Raw genomic sequence first — 15,746 nt, 5'->3', positions numbered from 1 at the left:
ATTCAAAATTCTCATTGATAATTTCTTTTATTTTAAAACAAAAATTAATACAAATTTTACTAATATATTTTTTCTTTTTAAAAATTTTATTTTAAATTTTGCCTTAGGCCTCCAAATTCACTAGGCCGACTCTGGTTTTGTGTCGGCCAAAGGCTAGGATTCACTGTTGTAGTGTTAACCATACAGGTATCCCCTAGGTCCACTGAGTCGAAAATAACAAATGCCGATTTAAGATTGACACTGATTAACAACATCGTTTCAAGATCGACATTCTTAGTTCAAAAAGCACTGTGATCACAACCTTTAATCCATAATGTCATCATCGTAAGACCCATGAAGCTTTGCGTAGTTTCCGCAATCCTCTCCATTTCTAGTTTCACAGTAGAATAATCTTTATCACAACAGTGAAACTTCATTAGCAAATTGAAGAAAGTATTATTCACATGAAAATATTATGCCCAAGTCATTTTGAGTGTAACAATGCTAAAAAATAAAGAAAATAAAAAAATAGTGATATCTTGAGTCAAAGTAGCTTGTGGTTATTATTGATTAATTAGAAAATAGATTGTTAACTAATTAGAAAATAGATTTCTACCTTTCATTATCTTAGAGATTGTTTCGTGTCGGCTAAAAACTCAAGGACCCATTACTCGGCATCAGACAAAGACCAAATAACACGAGGCTCACTTATCCAATTTGCTCCATCAATCTCAAGGTACAAATACCTTCACAAAGAGTTTTTAGGTACATAATCTCTAATTTCCACTTCTATTACGGTTATCTTAAACCTTAAACTGACTTGTGTGTTGGAGTGCTAACTATGTATGTACCTCCCATCTGAACCGTCGTATCAGAGATTAGTAATGTCGATTCAAGATCGACACCGATCAATAACGTTGATTCAAGATGCACTATGATCGCAACTTTTGAAGTGTAAAAATTATCTTAAAAAGTGTGAAAATTAAAAAAAAACACTTAGGCTCTGTTTGGTAAGCCATGATTTCGAGCTTATAGCTTATGTCTTATGTCTTATAAGCTCATATGATAATTTAGACCCGTTTGGTAACGGTCTTTTCATCACGAGCTTATAGCTTATTTTACTAGCTTATAGCTTATTTTCCAGACGCTATTTCAAATAGCGTTTTAGCTTATGTCTTATAGCTTATCATTTTTTCTTCCTTTTTTATCCTTATTATTTTAATTAAAATCCATTTTTAACCCTTATAATTTATTTTAATTTAAAATAAAATAAATATATATTAAATATCTTTTATGTCATTTTACATTTATAAGTTAATTGAACCGCTAATTTTACCAAACACTTCAATTAGCTTATAAGCTATCCGTCTCAACCATCCGCTATAAGCTATAAGTCATCAGTCATCAGTCATAAGCTATAAGTCATCAGCTAGCTTATCAGTCAACCGCTATTTTTACCAAACAGACCCTTAATTTGTATAAAACGGAAGAAGTATTTTCATTTCTCTAAATTTTCAATTTATATTAACCCAAATTCAATTTATATTAACCCTTAATTAACTAATAACAGTCCTGAAACTTATAAACTTTTGTCTCCAGGTTGTCGTCAATCAAGACAATAATTTAAAATAATGGACGAAGATACTTTTATTAGTAGTGTGTTTAAGACCATACTTTGCTAACACCTAAACAGATTTTTCATACTTGTTATAGTCTCCTTTTATTATAATTAAATAAGTAAACTTTTTCCACTTTGGGACATGAGACATGTATTTTAAAAAACAGAGATACCACCACCACCATATACTACTACACATTAAATATAGTATTATTACTTTTTCTAAGATTTTCAAACAAGGCCCACATTTTATTAATTATTTATTATTAAATTTAATCTAATCCCTTTACCTTACTTAAGGTCATAGTAGAGCCACGTAGTTTATTTGTAATAAATATAGTAATAAAAAAGCGGGAAGATAACAAAGATTAAGTGGTAACAAGAGGGTCCAAAAGGGTATATATATATATATATATATATATATATATATATATATATATATATATATATATATATATATATATATATATATATATATATATATATATATATATATATATATATATATATATATATATATATATATAGGATAAGCAAATATGGAAACAAAAGTAATTAGGGTGTGAAATGTAAATATGGATAGTTTCCTTTAGAATAATTCTCAAACAATGTTTTTATTCTAAATAAATATTATATTAAATATCTTTAGTATTATTTGTGGGGAAGGTTTAATTTGTTTTGTACTTGTGTTTCATTTTATTTTATGTTTTTGTTTTTGTAATGTGTGTAATTTATGAGGTTGTGAAGGTTCAATGTAGTTGTGGAACTAAACTTTTGTTGTGTGGTTCTGTATTGAGTTTGGCCTAAGCTGAAACAGGAGAGATCCTCTTATGGTGACACTGGTACAAATCTCTTATCTCTCTCTCGCTCTCTCTCTGCCACTTTCTCTTTGTCTTCTACATGTTTGTTTCTATCTCTTCATTTATTAACTTTGGTGATGGGTGGTGGTGGTAAATTCTGATCAATTTGGATAAAGTTCAGTACTTTTTGGAGAAGGGTATGTGTTGTTTTATTTTTTTATTTTCATGCTAGTGTTCTACTTTTGAAGTTCAAAATATTGTTTTTTTTAGTTGGGTGTTCTCAATTTCATCTTTGTGCTGCTGAAAGATTTGTCTTTGAATTGTATCTTGATACTTTTTGTGAATTCAGGTTGATAGCTTTGAAGGAAGTTGTGAATTGTGATCAAGTTTAGTGTTTGAAAGGTGAGAGATTGATCTTGTAATTGAGTTTTTATTGGGTTTTTTGTGGCCAATGAAATGAGGTTTGAGTTAACATGGTGGTGATGGAGTTGCATGTGTGTGAAAGAAGTTGGAAGAGTTTTGTTTTTGTTGGATTTGTTGAGTTTTGTATACATGCAAGTGCAATTACTCTAAGTGGATAAAGATGGAGGATAATTCTGAGAGTTCTAGGGCTTTGAATAGTTCTGGAGTTTCAGATAGGAATCAAAGGCAGAACCCTTTTTCCGGCGAGGGATCGGAGGATTCTAGGTTTAGAAAGGAAAGAGATTGGATTCATGGTGGACTACAACTTGATCTAAACAAAAACCTAGGAGGGTTTTGTGAGGATGAAGTTGAGAATGACCGTTTCTTTTCTTCGGTAGAATGGGATGATATTAGCTTGAGGCAGTGGTTGGATAAACCCGATCGGTCGGTTGATTTCTTCGAATGTTTGCATGTGTTTAGACAGATAGTAGAAATTGTTAATGCGGCGCATTGTCAAGGTGTTGTTGTTCATAACGTGAGGCCTTCGTGCTTTGTCATGTCGTCTTTCAACCATATCTCGTTTATTGAATCGGCGTCTTGTTCGGATACTGGTTCGGATTCTTTAGGAGATGGAATGAATGGCGAGCAAGGCGGTGAGGCTAAAACTCCTACGTCTCACTGTCCTCGTGATATGATGCATCCGCAGAGTTTAGGAGGCGAAGATTTTTTGCCTGCCAAGAATTCGATGGCTGCTCGGTCTGATTCTAGTTGCATGCTGTCAAGTGCGGTGTATGCAGCTCGTGCGTCGTTAATAGAAGAAACAGAAGAGAATAAAATGAAAGATCGGAGGAAGGATGAAGAAGTGGAAGTAAAGAAGCAATCGTTTCCGATGAAACAAATACTGCAAATGGAGATGACTTGGTACACTAGTCCTGAAGAGGTTTCCGGTACTCCGAGTTCATGTGCTTCCGATGTTTACAGATTGGGGATTCTTCTATTCGAGGTATTCGAGGTTCATTGCTGAATTTGTACAATTATTAAGTTCTTATTTCAATTCGGTACTTTGCACCTGTTTGGATTGGTTTATTTGAGTTTATTTATTGACATAAGTACTTGTGAGATTGTTCGAGAAAGCTTATGGAAAACAACTTATGACATGTTTCGTAAGTTGTTTTCATCTAATTTTCATAAGCTCTCCAGGATAGCTAATGAAAATCGCTTATAACTTATACAAGAACAGTTTGGCTTTATTCTATCTTTTGTTATAGAAATATTCTATAAGCGCTTAATTAAGCTGTTTATCCAAACATGGTCTTTGTATGTTAGTCTAACTTGCTTGTCCTACATGTGAACAGCTATTCTGTCCGTTGAGCTCGAGAGAAGAGAAAAGTAGAACAATGTCTAGTCTTAGACATAGAGTTCTTCCTCCGCAGTTACTTCTAAAATGGCCTAAGGAAGCTTCGTTTTGCTTATGGTTACTACATCCTGATCCTAGCAGTCGTCCAACACTAGGGTAATTTATCTTCATCGCATTAATCTTATATATCGAGTATCCATTCGAAAGGATTGTTTTCTTTTTCGTAGAACAATACCGAAGATATCTTCTAAACCGTTTATTTTCTTGTGTATCAGTGAGTTGTTGCAGAGTGAGTTCCTTAATGAACAGCGTGACGATATGGAAGAACGTGAAGCAGCGATAGAGATTAGACAAAAGATAGAAGATCAGGAGTTGTTACACGAATTCCTTTCGTTACTTAAACAAAGAAAACAGGAAGTTGCTGAAAAATTGCAACACACTATTGCTTTTCTTTGTTCGGATATCGAAGAAGTGGCCAAGAAGCAAACTAGGTTTAAAGAGATTTCCGGTGTTGAACTAGGGAGCGATGAACGTTCAGCATCAACTTTTCCGTCCATGACCGTTATCGATAGCGAAGATTCTGCGTGTTTAGGAACTAGAAAACGAGTCAGACTAGGGGTGCATGTTGATGAAAGCGACGATAACACAGGGAATGATCAGAAAAGTTCGGGAAGTTTTCTTTCAAAAAGTTCACGACTAATGAAAAACTTCAAGAAACTCGAGTCGGCGTACTTTTTAACACGATGCAAACCAACGTATTCCTCGGGGAGACAGGCGGTTAGACATTCATCTATAGCAAATGATGGGAGAGGGTCTGTTGTCATAAATGAACGAAGTAGCATCAATAGCCTGGCCATGAAAGAGAAAGGAAGAGACGGCGCAAGTGGTTGGATAAACCCTTTCCTCGAGGGTTTGTGCAAGTACTTATCTTTCAGTAAGGTCAAGGTAAAAGCCGACCTGAAGCAAGGAGATCTTTTGCATTCGTCCAACCTAGTATGCTCACTCAGTTTTGATCGCGACGGAGAATTTTTCGCAACCGCCGGTGTGAATAAAAAAATCAAAATATTTGAATGTGATACAATCATAAACGAAGATCGCGATATCCACTATCCGGTAGTAGAGATGGCTTGCAGGTCAAAGTTGAGCAGTTTATGTTGGAATACATACATCAAAAGTCAAATTGCTTCTAGTAACTTTGAAGGTGTTGTACAGGTAAGTCAAATTCCAATGATAGGTTGTTTTTGGTTGAACTCCGTGATCGAATTGTGTTTTTAGTAACTGTTTTCTTTTAAACTGTGGTTGTTGTTTTAACGAATGTTGTAACTTGTTATCTTATTCAGTTATGGGACGTTACGAGAAGTCAAGTACTATCTGAAATGAGGGAGCACGAGCGGCGAGTGTGGTCGATTGATTTCTCATCAGCAGATCCAACGATGTTGGCAAGTGGAAGCGACGATGGTTGCGTTAAGCTATGGAGTATCAATCAGGCAAAATTCCATTTTCGCACTTGGTGGATGTCAAGCTTTGAAAACTAAACGTACTGCAGTTATATTGCTTGTTTTGTATATTTTTGTGCCGGATGTATGATGAGTTGTTTCTCTCACCTGGGCTGTTACTGCAGGGAGTTAGTATTGGCACCATCAAAACAAAGGCGAACGTATGCTGTGTTCAGTTTCCTCTCGATTCTGCTCGTTACCTTGCGTTTGGTTCCGCGGATCACCGGATATATTACTACGATCTACGCAACTTAAGAGCGCCACTTTGTACTCTAGTCGGACATAATAAGACTGTGAGCTACATCAAGTTTGTAGACAATGTCAACCTTGTCTCCGCATCCACAGACAACACTTTGAAGCTTTGGGATCTGTCTACGTGTACATCTCGAGTTATAGACTCGCCGATTCAATCGTTCACCGGTCACACAAATGTTAAGGTACACAAACAATAACTTGCAATTTTGCTATACGGGTTAGTATCGTGTCCGTGTCTGTGTCATATATAATCTTGATGATTGATGTTTCTTTTACTGCAGAACTTCGTGGGATTATCGGTATCGGACGGTTATATTGCTACTGGTTCAGAGACAAATGAGGTATATATATTTTGCATGTCCTTTTGTATCATCTTGTTTTTCTTCCTATTCGTTTATAAGTACCGACGAAGATAAGTGTTATCTATGTGGATTAGGTGTTTATATACCACAAGGCCTTCCCTATGCCGGCATTGCAATTCAAGTTTCAGAACACGGATCCGATTTCCGGCCACGAAGTGGACGATGCGGCACAATTTGTCTCCTCGGTTTGTTGGCGTGGTCAGTCGCCAACGTTAATCGCGGCGAACTCGACAGGGAATGTTAAGATTCTGGAGATGGTTTGAGTTAACCTCTACACAACAATCTTAAAATGATTCATAGTTTTGTGTGAGTAAGAGAACTAAAAGAACATATTCAATTGTTATAATATAGGGGTATACAAGTTCCTTCATTATTACTTGCAAGTTGTAACATAACAAATTTTTGCATTATTATTGTTAGATTATAGCGGAAACAGGTGAAAGAGAAGAGTGAGATTGATAAGGAGAAAAAAAAAGTGTTGTAGATAAAGTGGCATATGGAAAAATGTAAAAGAGGTCAAAATCTATATGACATTTTATTATGGTTTTGATCCATATTCAATTTTATATACTTTGTTTTCCTTCATGGAAGCTGAAGCTACTCATTTTAATGTAGAATTAGATGATATTTAGATATAAATGTTGCTTTTTCTCGTGTTAGTTTAAACTCCTTTTGAAATTTTCTGTTAACATCGATGTTTCAACATTAAACATAACATCATGACAAATGTTATGGCATGTTTTGGCATCTGATCCTGATACATAACACTAACATTCACATGCTACTTTTGCACGCATATAAATCACAAAGTCACAACCAACACAACTTCTAAGTTGAGATTGATGTCTCAACACAGACAACAATATCAGGATAGATGTCTTAACATCATCTGTTGACAGATCACATATTTACCAACCAGAAATAACATATGCAGAAAATTAATGCAGAATGGTAAATAACACAGAGGAATTACTAGCCCAGTTCAGTGTAAACAACACCTAATATGGGGGCTACTAAGTCAGGAAGGAAGTCCACTATCAGCAATATTAGTTCAAAACTAAACACCCTCATTTACAACTTCTCGATTAATCACTATCCAGCGTTATTTCTGCCTAGAAACCGACATCTGGACTTGAGAAATCGCCATCATACTTCCAATCACCGCAACGATGTTTAACAGTCTGAGTCCTAGTTACTATATCAACGACCTTTCACCTAACTGAAGATCACACTTCAAATAAACAAGTCACAAACTAGTGACAAGGGAAGACCACACTTCCAGTATAATATATTTAATCTTTCATCACAATTACAACTATGAACAAAACTTGATCTTGCTTAAAAACTTTGATCAAGAACAACACTCAACTCTATGCTTAAAATCTTAAAGAGTGAGAACAAAAACTTAACTCAATACCTAAATTTTTTAAATGAGAACAGATAGTTTGACTAACAGTCAAGCAACATACAATCTGTCACACAGTATTAAAAATACGTGGGAGACTTGAACCACACAAGACTCTCAAAACAACAACTTTTTGCTTCCCCTAATTTACAATTTCTTCCGATGATTTCCATTAAGTTTGGGTTCTCTTTAAATAGTCTTCAGGAAGTCCATAGGCTTCGTAATCTTTGCCTTAATCTTTACTTAATCCATACGCTAGAGACAACACCAAATCTGCAGAGCCCCTTTTTGAATCTTGGAAAAAATCTTTAAGTTTCCTAATTAGTTCAATCAACCAATATTAGAAACTTTAATTCTAATGTGATTTGATTATAAAGTTTCAGATTAAAATCTTCTTGACCTGTAAATATTATTGAGATATATCTTAAAACAAATATAACAAAATCAAATCAAATTTGTCAAGATTTAAAAAAGCTTGTACAAATGTTATGGTTGAGAATGCATTGACATCTGTTAGAACATTTGTCTTCAATATAAGCTCAATTATGTTGTATCAGTATTAGTCAAGATATTATGACATCTTGCTCGGCATCTGTTAAGAAACATGTTTTAGCAAAATTGTTGGCAACCACAAAACCATGGAGCTAACACTTTTAATCATTGACTTTGGCCAATTTAAAAGGTATTGAGAGATACAATTAAGTTGACTGTAATCAATTGCATTATGTTAGTCAAGTGACTTCAAACACAAGAAGATGAGGGATGGGTGAATTATGATGATTAAAAATTGAACTAATTTATAAAAAAAATTATTTAAAAAAATTATTTTAGTTTGATAATCACACAGGGATGATGCAACAAATATAGCAGGGATGATATAACAAAAATAACGAAAGAAGATTAAGATGAAGAGAGAGAATCGCTGTGAAAATAACACAAACAAAATTAAAATAGAGAGTGCATCCGAGATTTATACAAGTTCGACCTAACAAATAGCCTACTCATGTTCCTAAGAGTTTTCTCTTGTGAGCTCAATTAAACACACTTGAGTTTTCACAAGATTCACCCACAAACTTTCCATAACATACAATGAAAGCTTCAACACTGGCTAAGTTGAAGAACAACAAGACACGACTTTTACACAACTTATATATGGGTTTATCTTGCAACCTTTACAAAATAATTCCACAAGAGTATCATACTCTTGGATACAACAAATTAAAGCACAACGCCGATTACAAAAAAACTCTTACAAGAGGTTTTTCGTTCTTTTAGCACTACGACAATCTTTGTGAAAAGCAAATATGAAAATAGAACGAGCACAAGAAGAATAAAAGGTTTGGCTCAACAATAAAATGATCCATGACCCAAATTAAATGAATGAATTGATTAACCCTAGCTTTAATCAACAAAAAACCTTCAAAATACGACAACCTAATCCAACAAACAAAATCCTAAAATGAATATATGCATTAATCGAAGTTGAATGTCAACCCTAAAATATAATATATGTTTTAGCGAAGGAGGTGCCAATCTCCCAAGAAAGTCGAAGCAACTACCAAGGCTATTCAAGAATTGTTGCACGCCAAGTTTATCTCTGAGGTAAGATACATTTATTGGCTTTCTAATGTCTTGTCAGTCAAAAAACCTTCAGGAAAATGGATTATGTGTGGCGAGTACACAAATTTTAAACGAGCATGTCCTAAAGATTCCTACTCACTGCCAAACATAAACAAATTAATGGTCAATTCGACTAGGTATACTCCAGCTACAATCAAATAACCATGTATGAGCCGGACTGAGGGAAGAAGGCATTCATGACTACCAGTATTATGTGATATCTTTTGGGCTGGAAAATGCAAGAGAAACGTACCAGAAGATTATGAATAAGACCTTCCAATAAGAGAGAAAAAATATACTAGAATTTTAAATGTATGATATGATTGTGAAGTATGGTGACAAAGATCTATAGGAACACCATCTTAAGCGTATATTCCAAAGAGTTCGATAGTACAACATGTGGCTCACCCAGAGAATTGAACCTTCGAGGTTGATGTTCACTATCAAAAATAAGTATTTTGTTCATCGTATTCACTAGAACTGGTGCGGTATTAATGCCTTTCAACAGTTAATATAATCTTCAGCCGATTAAACAATAAGGTAATATTATGAATTGATACTTTACAGTGAATGGTACACCTAAGTCTATGTCTAGAGTTTAGAATCTAACAAATGGTTATCTTAGATCAAGATTCGAGCAGTATTTTTCAATATCAATTCCAAAATATAAAACTAAATGGTGAAACAAAGATAAAATCAATATTAATTCATAAATAGATTGTATATAACACCATGAGAAATAAACATACATACTGTTATGGTGAACTACGTCCAATCCCAATAAAAAAGAGATTTAGCTACTCATGCTAGCTTGGTACAAGTGAGAAGAATAAAGATGAATGAATATCAATTGTAATTTTCTGATGATTGATGCATATCTAGCTTCAATCACTACTACGGAAAACCCATTTAACAACGGTTGGAAAGTATATATAATCATACGGGTCCAAACATTGTTATGTAGAGTGTTGTCCTAAATGCGTTACTTACAATCACGGTCCTGAGACCGTTGTTGTATTTTATAAAGCGCGCGCGATATCACAACAGTTAGTTAAACAAACCGTTGTGATAGAACTAATGGTCTCAAGTTCAATTCTCAGCAGCGACATTTTGGAACATAAATTATAATTCATCACGGTTACATTATATAACCGTTGTGGTAAGTACCCAAAGTTTGTTATATACTTCGTAGATTGCTTGTTTTTCCATACACCTCAAAGTATATACTTCGTACCCAAAGTATATAATCTAAAAATTAAACTATTCTTGAAAACCAACTTAATCAAACCACTGTTTTCCGAATTGCATGTCTCTCATCATTCATTTCCTTCTCTTTAACACATGAAATATGGTTCAATGGTATGATTCAGTTCATTGCATCAATTCCTTCGATTCTAGTTTAATTTGAACAATATCTATTTATTAGCTGGGTCTATCTCATTATCAACGTTTATCATTGTGATTGTTATGATAACTTATCATCATAACAATCACGATGATAAGTGACGATAATGAGGTAGACTCATCCAATAATTAGATTTTATTCAAATTATACTATAAGAGAAGATATTGATGTTATGAAGGAATCAGGTCATTGAATCACATTCTAAATGCTAAAGAGCGTGAACTGAATGATGAGATGCGAGAAATCCGGAAAACATTGATTTATATAAGTTGATTTTTAAATACACCTTAATATTTAGATTATAAGTTTCTATGTCAATTTAAATAAATGTATTTTCAATGGAAGGTTACTGAAACAAACAATCTACATAGAATATAATAAACTCAAACAACATCATACAACAAAATAAAAAATTATAAATTTGTGAGCAATAAAAAAAATATATTATAAATTTCCAAGACACACATTTTATTGAAACTAATCATGGAACAGGAATCAACTCTGAAGTTCATTTAGTTTGTGAAGCAATGAAAAAGAAATATAAGGAGGAAGAAGCTTACACAACAACTTCATAATTCTATTTCTTCTCATTGTATCTCAAACTAGATGAAGTTTAATATTGTTGTTGTTTCTTCATTAACTAAAATGTGTTAGTTCTTGTTGAGTCATACAATAGCCATGAAAAACTTCTTGTTTGTGAAGCTATGAGAAAGAAATACAAGGTGGATGGAGTTTCCATCATAGCTCCATGCTTCTTGTATTTTTTCTATAGCTACACAAACAATATGTACCATAGCCAAACTATGGTCTTTTTTAAGGCAATGAAGACGAATCTGAAAAAAATAGAACAATTAATCAACAAAAACAACATGCAACAAACGAGATAATGGGGAACTATCTAACAATAAGATGTATGAAGATGAATACCTTAATGTATGAAGCAGAAGACTCACGACTAATAGCGAAGAAGAATAGAAAAAATTGGTGCTAGGGTTCCACTGAAGGAAACGACGCTACTGTCAATAAGTGAGAGTTAATTCGCTTATATATGAGTAAATTATTTCACAACGGTTATCTACCAAACGTAGGAATAATATATATGATGGCGCTGAGGTTCGAACCCTTGAAAGCTTGATGGTTTTACCACGATTGGCTGCTTAACTGTTGTTATATACAATTAATTTTTACTCAAAAAACATAAATAATATGATAGCGCCTCATTTTAGGGATGTCACCACGGTGTAGTAAAGAACCGTGGTGACCATGACGTTATTGTTAACGAGTTTTGTAGTAGTGGATTCTTCAAGTTTCACTCTTCCCTTATTTCTCTTATATAATATCCACTACGTTTTGTAATAGTGGATTCTTTAAGTTCCACCCTTCCCCTATTTAATAGTTTTAGTATAGTTTAGAGTCAAACCAGCAATCTTCTCCGCACTAAAACTCACAATAACTATTAAATTACATGTTAAATAATTAATTTTTTTAAAAAAAGTGTTATATTATATGCTATGTACTTCATTATATTTATGTACCAATGTATAATTGAAACCTAGGACCGGCTCAGAACCAGAACAACTAGACCCATGATTCAGAGTCTTCAAAAATTAAGAATCTCATTATTTTTAGGATTTGGACTTTAGAAATTATAAAATATAATTTATATATAAAGTTAGTTGAATGAAATTATCGCAATCTAGTTACAACTTAGTCGTTCTATGTTTTAAATTTCAACTTTGAGATGTGGTTTTAACTCCTCTATCAGCCATATGCAATTTTTTTTTTTCAAAAAACTGCCAAAATAAAAAGCTGGACATAAATCAATTAAGTATTTTTTTATTTATATAATGTAATTTTATCTGTTGTTAATTATTTTTTTTACTTTTATTTCATTTTTTTAACATAAATCTTAGATAATATTGATATTTTATAAATAAATATTTTAAGATTTATTATTAAATTTTTATAATAAAATATAATACACTATGTATTTAATTTATTATTATTTATATAAATATATATTATTTTGTGTTATTTTATAATCATATAATTTTTTTAATAATATTAGTATTATTTTTAATTAAATAATTATTATTAAGTATATATAAATTAAATTAATATATTTAAAAGATTTTTAAACAATAGTTAGTCTAATCTACCAAAATATTTTTAAGGCCTTATAATTATTTTAATTAGTTCAACTTTCTTGATACTACTATATCAATTCAAAAAAAAATTTGAGTGTACGATTTCAAAAGTCAAACTCATTTCATTTATTAATGTGTGTGAGCTGATTCGTTTTGTCAACTTAATTCTAACATCCACTTATATATAAATTTATATATAATTAATTAATTAATTTTAATAAAAGTCTAATCAATTTTTTAAAAAATTTTATTTGATAACATAATTGATAAAATTATAATAATTAAACATAATTTTTTTTTAAAAAATATTATTTTAGTGTAATGTACGTTTTTTCTTCTTCTTTGACTTTTTAAACGTACGGACGAGTTCGTCTATGTGAAATGTACCAAGGTACAATCGACTTTTACTTAAAAACGTATTGGACCGTTTTCATTGACTTTATGAAAGTAAGGAGAGTGAAGATACATTTACTAAAAATAATACTAGTTGGATTAATCAATTTTATATCACTTATTTTTTATAACTTTTTCTTTCGTAGACTAAAGTGACGGGTTAAAAACGATATTAAAAAACTGCTATCTATGTCATAATGTCACACACCTAAACTTGCACGAAGCCAAAGTTTAATTTTGAAAGCAAAAGAAATATTCACAAAGTTTATCAAATAAAATTATGTTCAAAATATTCCATTAAAGAAGGTGATGATTTAACAACCGCAAAATTTTTAAATGAATTCCTTAGAGTGTTGATAATGAGACATATCATGGCCACTAAACCATATAGAAGAAAACAAAACATAATCTAGATTTTGTTCAAAAAAAAAAAAAACATAATCTAGATTTAGAAATCCTTTTTATGATAATTAAGAGGGTTGACAAATTGATTAAGAAATATAAGTTCTTAAATAATTTAGAACTTGGTTGAGTAATGGTATCTTCTAGATATATATAATTAATTTAAAATTTTAATATATTTATTAATAAATTAAAATAAAAAGATAACATGACATAAAATATTTAAATGATGAATTTATATATAACTATTTTTTTTTTTAAAACTGAGTATTAACCTAAATAAAAACGATTTTTGCTGTTGTTGATGTGTTTGGATATTACTGTGGAAACTATTCAAATTAAATTAAATTTTAACTAATGATTTTAAAGTCGAACAAATCACATATTTAATTTTAAAAATTATTTATTTGATAAATAGTATATAATGTATCAGATTTTTATTTGTTGATATTTTTAATAATATTTCTTAACTTAATATTATATAATACTTTACTTTATTTATTTATGATAGTGCAAAATTGTAGGTGGAAAAATAAAATAAAATAAAAATTAAGAGGTATAAAATAAAAGCTATTCAATTAGAAGTAATTCAAGTAATATTAATTAGTTGGTCTTGCATTAGAAAAATTAATAATTATTTGAAAATTGAAAGGGGTTAATCATTTGGATTTGATTAATCAATATATGTTGATTAATACAATTCTTTGCTTATACAAAAATTATATTCAATTTTGGATAAAGTTTGTTTACTAATTGATAGATCATTATAGAATTATGGAATAAGAAAAAATTTAGGTGTAATTCTTTAGGTGTGGTTCTTACTATTTTTCAATGAAAATATGATAAATATACTTAAATATTATTTAATAAGTAAAAATAGACGAAATTTACTTACGCATAAGAGGGAATTATACACTTGTTATATTTTCATTGAAAAATGATAAGAATCACACATAAAGAATGGTTGCTATGGAATAAATGGGGTAATTTAGTTTATTTTGAAGCAAATAGATATGGTCTAATGATATTCCTTGATATTAAAAAAATAACATCTCATTTATATTTATATCGGCACTTATTAATCTTTTGAGTAAAATGGATAGAATAATTTAAAGTATTTTGTAAGAAGATAATAAATAATCACACAATATATTACAATATATTGTTTATCTTAATTTAAAGTAATACTTGAACCTTGATATCCCCATTTGCAATTATTTTTTTCTGACCATATTTTCCTATTTATTAGGTAATTAGGGGTGGGAATAGACTGGGCCGAGTTAGGCTTTGCCAATTCTGAGTCTGACCTGTCAAAAATTCTAAAGTCTAAGTCTGGCCTGTGGTCTATCAAAGACTTATTTTTAGCCCTAAGTCTGACCTTTTCGAAGACCTGTTCAGCCTAAGAGCCTACATAAAAGCCTATTTTATTTGAGCATTTGTAAATAAAAAACTTAACTAATGTTTAAATAGACTAACAAATTAAAAGATCGACAAAACTAAATGCTTATTTGCGTTGACTTATTCAAGTTAATCGATTAACATAAATTTTTTGATACTATTTGTTTAAGAGAACTTAAGAAAATAACTTATGACATTGTTCATAAAGTTTTTGCAGTTGATTTTCATTCGTTCATCAAATTGACTAAGCTTGATTTTCGTATTTTAATTTAAATTATGAATACAATATAATAATAATGATAAAATTATTCATATATATTTAAATAGGTCAGCCTACTAGACTTAAGAGGCTTTTTGTATGGCCTATGGCCTAACCTTTTTAGCTAAATAGGCTTTTTAAAAAGCCTAGGCCTTTTCTATTTGAAAAAAAAGTCTGGCCTGAGCTAGGCCTGTGTAGGCTAGGCCGTAGGCCCCTGTTAGTCGGTCTGGCCTATTCTCACTCCTATAGGTAATCTAACAAACTCCAAAGCATAATTCTTCGAACATATTTGACTTTACTTACCTTCAGATGTCTCCATGAAGAACCATATTTATGAGTTTTACAACTCTTCAGCCATATTCAAAGTATAACATTTAATGTCAGCATAAACGTTCATTTAAGATAATATCATCTCCCTCCATATGTTATTACAAAACAAATAATAATC

The 15,746-nt window shown here is 31.4% G+C and overlaps 1 protein-coding gene across 4 annotated transcripts; it reads left to right on the top strand.

Moving 5' to 3' along the window:
* The first annotated feature begins 2,283 nt into the window (after positions 1-2,283).
* LOC131627995 (protein SPA1-RELATED 4-like) lies at positions 2,284-6,854 on the top strand. Of its 4 annotated transcripts, XM_058898858.1 has the most exons (9): positions 2,294-2,439; positions 2,574-2,594; positions 2,747-3,802; positions 4,155-4,312; positions 4,432-5,368; positions 5,497-5,643; positions 5,778-6,089; positions 6,189-6,248; positions 6,344-6,854. In XM_058898858.1, exons 3-9 carry the CDS (start codon positions 2,981-2,983, stop codon positions 6,530-6,532), a joined length of 2,625 nt encoding a protein of 874 aa, XP_058754841.1. In that variant the 5' UTR covers positions 2,294-2,439; positions 2,574-2,594; positions 2,747-2,980; the 3' UTR covers positions 6,533-6,854. The 4 variants fall into 4 exon arrangements, with proteins under 4 accessions (XP_058754840.1, XP_058754839.1, XP_058754842.1 ...); XM_058898857.1 differs by lacking the exon at positions 2,574-2,594 and having other exon boundaries at positions 2,284-2,439; XM_058898856.1 differs by having other exon boundaries at positions 2,285-2,594.
* The last annotated feature ends 8,892 nt before the right edge of the window (positions 6,855-15,746 follow it).

The sequence above is a fragment of the Vicia villosa genome, unplaced genomic scaffold (genome assembly GCF_029867415.1).
Source record: "Vicia villosa cultivar HV-30 ecotype Madison, WI unplaced genomic scaffold, Vvil1.0 ctg.000418F_1_1, whole genome shotgun sequence".
In the NCBI taxonomy this organism is placed as follows: domain Eukaryota; kingdom Viridiplantae; phylum Streptophyta; class Magnoliopsida; order Fabales; family Fabaceae; genus Vicia; species Vicia villosa.
Note: the sequence above shows the minus strand (reverse complement) of the source record. Positions and strands in the feature narration are given on the sequence as shown.

Excerpts from the sequence above, each read along its gene's own strand:
- LOC131627995 (XM_058898857.1), top strand. The coding sequence starts at position 2,981 with ATGGAGGATAATTCTGAGAGTTCTAGGGCTTTGAATAGTTCTGGAGTT. Across the intron at positions 3,803-4,154 it reads TGGGGATTCTTCTATTCGAG|CTATTCTGTCCGTTGAGCTC; the intron begins GTATTCGAGGTT and ends ACATGTGAACAG. Across the intron at positions 4,313-4,431 it reads AGCAGTCGTCCAACACTAGG|TGAGTTGTTGCAGAGTGAGT; the intron begins GTAATTTATCTT and ends CTTGTGTATCAG.